At 35.6% G+C, this 9158-nt stretch overlaps 1 protein-coding gene across 1 annotated transcript; it reads left to right on the top strand.

The window, feature by feature from the left end:
- The first annotated feature begins 7881 nt into the window (after positions 1-7881).
- Positions 7882-8634, top strand: LOC102165968 (olfactory receptor 4C12-like). Its single transcript, XM_013979134.2, has one exon. It carries the CDS (start codon positions 7882-7884, stop codon positions 8632-8634), a length of 753 nt encoding a protein of 250 aa, XP_013834588.2.
- Positions 8635-9158: the final 524 nt, after the last annotated feature.

Genomic DNA, 9158 nt, shown 5'->3' with positions numbered 1-9158 from the left:
TATGCCATAGGTATAACCATTAAAAGAAGAAAAAAATGTATAATGAATAAAAATTTAAATCAGATAGTTACCTACATGTTTAATTTATTTAATAGTCAATATTCAGACTCTAAATTATGCACATTTATTTTCAAATACCAGATTTCAGATATGATTCTCTCGCTGTTTTTTTTTTTTTTTTTTCTCATCCGTTTTCTTGTACTTATGTAAACCTAAGGAATAAATCAAAATTAAAAGTGACTAGAATAAAAGAACTCTGCATTTAAGTTACGTGAAGTAATTGAATTTTTGGCATGATCTGCTAATGGTGAAGTTGTCCTGAGGTCCAAATAGCCACAGTTTACAAACTTCACAGAGTTTGCCTGCAAAGAGAATATATGGTAGCACTTTTAAGGCTCAAACGAAAGGCAAAATACTATTTATAAATCAATAAAGACACTTACTGTAGCTAAGCTAGTTGGCATTTTTAATCTTAGAACCTCTTTCTTGGCAGCTGTTAAGCTGCCAGTTGCCCTTTCCATGGAGCTATGTCAGACAAATTCATAGGTGAGATATTTTTTTTTTCTGGAAGATCAATTCATAGATACTTGGGTTTAAATGGATCACACAAATTTATATAATCACTTCTCATGCTCACTAGTCTGAGCTTTATATCCCTTACCCAGCATGAACATGAAGAAAGATAGACTCAAGTATAATACCATGAATTTGAGAAGTAAAAATATTTGAAGTACTTTTCTCAGGGATGTGTATTTAAATTATTTAGAATAATAAAAAGAGAATTATATTAAGTAGAATAATTATGCAGTTTAAATTTCATCCAAATTTCATCCACATCATATTACAACTTAAGAATATTCCTAGATATTGCACAATCTTTTGAAAAACATTTCTGTTAAAAAGTACACATTACTCAAAGAAATACACTGTATTTTAATTATTCCATTTCTCCAATGTTGAACATTCCATGTCATTCCTAAATTTTCCACAACCCTTAGCAATTGTATAGACATGTATGTAAATTACGATTTTTTCTTTAAAAGTACTTTCCTTTAGGGTTTATTCTTAGAAAGAGTATTGTGGAGCCAAAGAAAAATGAAGTGGTAATTTTTATTTCTTCATAGTTTTATCTAAATCACTTTCAGTAATTATATCTAATTTTTAGTTTATTAACACTACTTTTTCCTGGGGGAGTCCAACTCAGAATAAAGGAATGTAGTGAAGTTGATGCACTTTGTTTCCATTTATGTAGAACATTTTTATCTTAGAAAATTTTAAAATATAAATTTTTACTCAATTATCTTTTAAAGAAAAAAATGCATGCTTTTTGCAGGAATACATTTTATTATATTCATGTTCTTTCTTCACTTTTCATTGAGAAATCTATGTCCCCAAAATTTCTCAATCACTTTCTCAATCAACACAGTAGCCCTTTACCAGGAAAGATGGAGGAAGGATGCTACAGGAAGCTGGAAGAAGTAGGCATGAGAATGCATGCAGCAGAAATATAAAGGAGTGGGAAGATCATTCATATTGTGGATAGATGACTTGCTGCTCTTTGGTAATGAAATTTCAGACATTAACTGCATTTAACAGGGACAATCTTCACAATTTGTGTGATCAAACATACATTCAGATCCATACTTAGAGTCCAATAAATATTTGTATAATAAGTGAACATTTAGTAGGTATTTATAATAAGTAAAGGGATTATAAATGTTTATGTAAATGTATACACACATATATATGAACAGCGCATTTCTTATTTTACCATGTAGAATATATCTTTGGGGTTTTCATATTATTTCTATTTTTAAACTTTGAAAATATGGATTTTCTTTGCTTGATAGATCCTTGTGTATTGAATAACTATGCAAGAATCTTGTGTTTTTATCCACATTTATGGATCAATATGTTTATTGAATATGACTATGTTAAGTGGCATGTGGCACAGAATTTTAAAGAATAAACATTGATTAATAAATACAATAATATCTTGTAAGTAAAAAGACCCAGTAACACTGTCTTTCCTAGAGACAATTATTATTTTCACACATACAATATTAAATGTGTCATGAAAACACCTGGAATGTCACTTCCTTTCAAATGTTTATATCTGTTTTTCATAAAGTAGAGAGTAATGCTAAGCAGAGAAGGAAGATTCAAACAGTTGAATTCCACCTAAGTTTATGGTCTGGAGAAGCATGCATATCCTCAGCCATGGAGGATGGCAATTCATAAGCATTTAGATAACAGCTAACAGGTTTCAGACTCTGTCGACATTATTCCAGGCACTATGGTAAGTGAGGATACAGTTGAAGAGCATATGTGTTTGGGTAGGTACCACGGAGGGTGTCACCAACAACATATACATCTCCCTAAACTGGCTGATTATGGCAGATATTTACTAACAGTGCCTTTCTTTCCACATTTAGGAGTGGAGGGTTCAGTTGTCAATTCTCATGGAAGAGACAATAACTCTTACCTGTATGAGGGACATCTCAGCTCATAAGATATACCTGAGAATGACAATGTGTAAGTTTGCAAATGCAGAGGTAGGCCCAGAATCATGGGACACTGAGATGACTTACAAAGTCATCTAGAGATGGAACCAAGAGAAAAAGCCAGATCTCTCAAAGATAGCACAGATTTTCTCAGTAAATTACACATCCAATATTTCCCTGTAGATGTTTCACAGGTGACAGGTACTAGGTGTCTGAAGTGATGTAAGTCATCATGATGAATGTAAGAAAGAATGGAAATAAGGACTGGGACAAGTTCCCAAGAATATGCTCCCAACTTACAGTGACTATTATAGTTCTAGGATATTGAAAATAAATTCTTTTCTGATTAATAGGTATCATTCTTTCTTCCACTGCAGACAATTCAGGAACCTGAAACATGGTCCTTAGTTGAATGGATCTCCCCATGCCTCCCAACATTGCGACTGAATTCATTCTCTTGGGATTCACACAGGATCCACACTTGTGGAAAATACTCTTCATGGTCTTTTTGTCCATTTTCCTGGTTGCCTTGCTGGCCAGTCTGTTCATTGTCATTACAATCTCCCTCAGCCCCACACTTTTAGCTCCCATGTTCTTCTTTTCCCTTACTTGGCTGTCATAGGTGCCTCCTTCTCCTCTGTCACTACCCCAAAAATTACCATTGACCTGCTGTACCAGAGAACAACCATCTCCTGGAGTGGCTGCCTGACTCAGCTCTTTTTGGAACACTTCCCGGGAGGATCAGAGATCATTGTCCTCATTGCCATAGCTTATGACTGCTATGTGGCCATCTGCAAGCCTCTGCACTACACGACCATCATGCGACATGGGCTCTGCCAGCTCTTGGTGATGGTGGCCTGGGTTGGTTGGATACTCCATGCCTCTGTGCAGATTCTCTTCATCCTCAACTTGCCCTTCTTCTCACTGTTTGAACTTGCCTGCAGTGACACCTACTGGTGTGGAATGGTGGTATCTGCTAACAGTTGGGGCATGTGCTTGCTCATCTTTTTCATGCTTCTAATCTCCTATGTAGTCATTCTGACCTCCCTGAAATCCCATTGTTCTGAAGGAAGACACAAAGCCCTCTCTACTCGTGGCTCCCACTTTACAGTAGTGGTATTCTTTTTTATCCCTTGTATATTCACCTACATACATCCTGTGGCTACCTATCCGGTGGACAAGTTGGTGAGTTTGTTCTGTGGAACTTTCACTCCCATGTTAAATCCTATCATTTATACAGTGAGAAACACAGAGGTGAAAAATGCCATGAAGTGTTGTTGAAGAGGAGAGTAACTTGGTTTGTACATGATGTCTAGAAATTAATAATTTATATAAGAATGGAGGTTTATATCTGTTGTGAACTGTGAAAGTAAACTAAGAAATCTTGCTGATCATTAACAGAAAAAAGGCCATACAGATATTTGTTAATTATTTACTAGTGGATAGGTATTTATTAGGTATTTTCATAACATTTAATTTTCTTAGCAAGACTTCAATAGTCATGTTCATAGCTTTGGAATAGACAGTAAAAAAAAACAACTATATTGCCATAGTTTTATGAGCATAGACTATGTTTTATGCCAGAGTCTCATACTGTTTTACTAAACTCTTTACTGTGTTACTTGGATGAAATTATCTTTTCCAGAGCACCTTGGTCTCAGAAATTCTTCCATTTTTTTTTGCTAAGCCTGTGTTAAAGCCAAAAAGAGGCAGAGATTCTAAGTGGGTACATAGGAAAGGGACAGTTGTAAGAAGCCATTAATGCAAGCTTTTGTAATATGACTTTACCAAAAGCAAACAGAGAGTCATTCATGAAATGGATAAAGAATAATTCACAATCAATTTTTTCACCTGGCACAAAATATATGCCAGAAAATTTGAAATTCAACTGTTTTCATCCTTTCATTCTCAGTTTAGTTTTAGTCTAAATTTGCTCAATTTCTTAAATATCTTGTGATTCACAGCTTTGAATACAAAAGATTTTCATTTGAAACAAGGTTAAGCATCTTCTATCAAATTTGATCAAAAAGGCATATAATTAGGTTCAAAGCTACTGCACAATAGGTCTGATACATATATTTACATTAAATTAATACATTACTGACTATCAAGCATATTTAAATCAGTTGATTTACCCAGGTAAGAACTGGTAGTTCTATTATTAACATCCCCATTTTACAGAAAAGAAAATTAAAGCCAAAAGAGTTTTACTAATTTACTTGCCTTTCACAACACACATGAATCCTCCATAAAATGTGCTAGGAAATAATACACTGGAATTCAGCTTCATTTCAAAGTTTCAGCTACAAAGCCATTAAAATTCAAACCTACTTTCTTTATAATGAAATATGATTATCTGTGGTATAAGTCTGTAGATAACAAAATTATTTTCTTTCTTAATAATTCACTTTGAACAACATATCATCCATATGTTGTAGAATTAATCTCACATATTGCAATATATTTCAGCACCATAAGTATTTTTCTTTCTTTGAAAGTTCAAGTTATGCCAGTTCACATTTACAAAAGACCAAGGCTAGAATGGCAACAGGTCCTGTGTGTGTGTGTGTGTACAAGCAAAAATACCCTTCAGATTTCTTTCTCACAAGTGAAAATATGCACTAACATAGACCTTCATAAAAATCAAAATAGCAAATGTGAACCTTCAGAATGTGGGAGATACCTGCAATGTGCTTCTAAGTGTGTGGAGAACACTGGGTGTGTCTACATTATTACATCTCTGCCTATAACCCTCCACCTCATGCGACTTCTCTCAGAATCACTTTCTCCAAGTCAGTGGTCAACATGAGCTATTACTTCCATAATTTGAACATACATTTATGCCCCAGAATGGTATGGGGTAGAAAGTGTTTACTAGGTTGTGCATGGCATTCTTCAAGGAGGCAAGAATATACAATAGATAAAAGAGAATCCTATGATAGGTAAAAGAGACTCCTCCTAATATCAACCAAAAAAAAAAAAAAAAAAAAAAAAAAAAAAAAAAAAAAAAACAGCCTAAAATTTGAGAGTTATGTTTTATTTGGTGGATATTTTGAAGGACTCAAGCCTGGGATAGAGCATCTCAGATAACAGAGAGAAAATGTTATGAAATGGCAAGGGTAGGAGCACAGGTACGTGGGAGTTTTTGCAAAAAAAAAAAAAAAAATTGGGAAGTCATAACATCAAGATTACTATTAATAAAAGAAACCCCCTATCTCAAGTTAAGGAACTTAGAGCTTTTCCATGCATGGGAAGATGCAGGGTCTGGGCTCACTGAAATCATTCCTTGAATAGGCACCTCAGCTCTCTGGGCCAGTGTCCTATGCTTTCTCATCCTCAGTCTCCTCAGGGTGCCCCATCTGGGATCTCTGCAGCATGTGGCTTCTAAATGGCAGTAACTTGTAACCAGGAATAATGGAGGAAGGATATATTGATGATGGGAGAAGAATGCATGAGAATGCATGTAGCAGAAATATGAAGGTGTCAGAAGGTCATTTATTTCATGGATGGATGTCTTGCTGTTCTTTGGTAAAGAAATTTCAACCATTTAGGGCATTTAACAGGCAGACTCTCCAAGACTTTCTCTGAACACATTCATATACAAAACAAGAGTCCAATAAATATTTTTTGAATGAGCAAACTTTAGTAGGTTTTTATACTAAAGAGTAGATCTTATATGTGTTTGTGTTAATCTGTGCATATATGTATAGTACATTATCTACCTCACTGTCTTACCTATCAGACTAATTCTCTCTGTTCTCCACATTTAATTTTTATTTCTAAAACTTTGAAAATAAAGATTCCTTTGCTCCACAGATCCTTCAATAAAGAACACCTATGTAAGAGGGTTTTGTTTGTTTTAATTTATATGGCTGTACCACAGCATATGGAAGCTCCGAGGTTAGGGATTGAACCCAAGTCACAGCTGTAACCTTCAACCCAGCTATAGCAATGCTTGATCTTTAACCTAGCACGAGCTAGGAATTGAACCTCTTGATTGATCTGAACTGCTGCTGAATGATCAGATCTTAACCCAGTTTGCCAGAGTGGGAACTCCAGCCAGAGTTTTATTTTGTTTGATTGTTTTTTTAAGCAAGTATACAGAAGTTGTACATGTATTGAATATGACTATTTTAAATTGTATGTTGAACGTAATTTTGAAGAATAAAAAATAATTAACACACTAATTATCTAAAGTAAAGGATTCAGTAGTGTAGTTTTTTCCAGTGGAAAATAAATATTTTCATATTACCCCATAACGTGTATCAGAAACTATTAAACTGGAGGGAAGCTTCCATGCAGTGTTCATTTATGTATCTCATAATGTAGAGAGTAATGATAAACAGAGCAGGAGAACTAGAGCACTTGAATTCTCCTCAGGTTTATTGTCTGGAGAAGCAGTCTTATTCTTACACATGGAGAATGGGAATCCACTAAGTATTTACTCATCACCTAATAGGTTTCGGATAATGCAGACACCCAGAATTACTCTATGTGAGGAACAGAGGAAACACACTTGAATGAGTTATGTGTTCTAGGTGGTACCAGGGAGAGTGTGTCACTGATGACATATATATTTCTAGTAATACTCTGTTTATGATAGATATTTATTGATGGTATATTTCTTTGCACATTTAGAGCTGAGAGTTCAAATGTCATTTCTCATTGAAGAAGGGGTAATTCTTAAATCCTGGGGCAACTCTCAGCTTAAAAGACACATTTGAGAATTACAATGTGTAAGTTCACACACACACACACACACACACAGAGGCTCAGAAGCATGGGACACTGAGATGACTTGGAAAAGTCTCCTGGATTTAGTAGCAGGAGGAGAAACCTGATCTCCTGTAGATAGTACAGTGTTTTCTCAGTAAATTGCACATCCAATGTTCCCCTATATAAATTTCTTCAGTGACTGGTAGTATGTTTCTGAAGAGATGTAAATCATCACGAAGAAAGTAAGAATGATAGGGGAAAAAAAAGTACTGGGGCAAAAATGTCAAAGACATTTGGCACAGTGGTTACTGTAGTTAATTTCTCAGAAATACATGCTACGTCTTTTCATAATTAAGTTTATCATTTTTTTTATTCTGTTATAGGTATTTCAGGCCTCTCAGGAAGGTGTTACTTCCTAAATGGGTTTCCTCACACCTCCCAACAATGCAACAGAATTTGTTCTCTTGGGACTCACACAGAATCCACACTTGCAGAAAATACTCTTCATGATCTTTTTGATCATTTTCCTTTTTACCTTGATGGCCAATCTGTACATTGTTATTACCATCTCCCTCAGCCCCACACTTTCATCCCCCATGTACTTCTTTCTCACTTACTTGGTCTTCTTAGATGCCTCCTTCTCCTCTATGACCACCCCCAAATGACTTTTGACCTGCTGTATCAGAGGACAATCATCTCCTGGGGTGGCTGCTTGACTCAACTCTTTTTGGATCACTTCCTGGGAGGATCAGAGATCATTGTCCTCATTGCCATGGCTTATGACTGCTATGTGGCCATCTGTAGGCCTCTGCACTACATGACTATCATACAACCTGGGTTCTGCCAGCTCCTGGTTGTGGTGGCCTGGATTGGGGAGATCCTGCACGCAACCGTGCAGGTTCTTTTCACACATGAGTTGACCTTCTACGGCCCCAATGTCATTGACAATTTCATGTGTGATTTATTTTCACTGTTGGAACTTGCCTGCATCAACACCTACAGGCTTGGAATTGTGGTGGCAACTAACACTGGGGGCATGTGTTTGCTCATTTTTTCCATGCTGATTGTATCCTACATAGTCATTCTGAGCTCTCTGAAATCCCATGGCTCTGAAGGAAGATACAAAGCCCTCTCTACATGTGGCTCCCACTTTACAGTAGTGGTACTCTTCTTTGTCCCTTCTTTCTTCACCTATGTATGTCCCGTGTCTACTTACCATACAGGCAAGTTGGTGAGTTTGTTTTATGCAACCTTCACTCCCATGGTAAATCCTGTCATTTATACAGTGAGAAACCAAGAGGTGAAAATTGCCGTGAAGAGATTGTTGAAGAGAAAAGTAACTTCAGATGTTTATGGTACCAAGAATTTGAGGTTTTATGTTCATAGGGAGAATTATATCTATTGTAAATTATGAAGGAACACTTGGAAATTTTGCAGGTTAGTGAGAGAGAGAAAAAAAAAAAAGCCCCAACTATCATTTCTTGATTACTTAAGAGTGGCTGGGCATTATTAGGCATTTTGATAACTTTTACTGTATTTTACCAAGGCTTCCATGTTCATGTTCATAGCTTCAGAACAGACAATGGAAAGAACAACTATAAAACCCTAGTTTGATGATGATAGAGAATGTTTTTCTCCTGTCCTACTTCTACTTTTCTAAATTCTTCATATATGTTACTTGGATAAAATTGGCTTTTCCACAGGATCTTAATCTCAGAACTTTTTAAATTTTGCTTAACTTGTGTTCAAGCAAATTTGCATAAAAATTCTTAAGTAGGTACATAATAAAGGGACAGTTGCATGAAGGAATCACTGCTGATTTTTTTTTTTTTTTTTTTTTTTTTTTTTTTGGTGATACGAATCTACCAGAAACAAAAGGGAGGTCCTTAGAAAAAGGGATAAGAGTAATTCAGAATCAAATTACTTTCTTGGCACAAA

Source organism: Sus scrofa, chromosome 1, assembly GCF_054392235.1.
Source record: "Sus scrofa isolate SSC_HxYL_T2T_F1_AM1 chromosome 1, Sscrofa_HxYL_maternal_Yorkshire_Landrace_v2.0, whole genome shotgun sequence".
Taxonomy (NCBI): domain Eukaryota; kingdom Metazoa; phylum Chordata; class Mammalia; order Artiodactyla; family Suidae; genus Sus; species Sus scrofa.
This window is presented reverse-complemented; position numbering and strand designations above follow the sequence as displayed.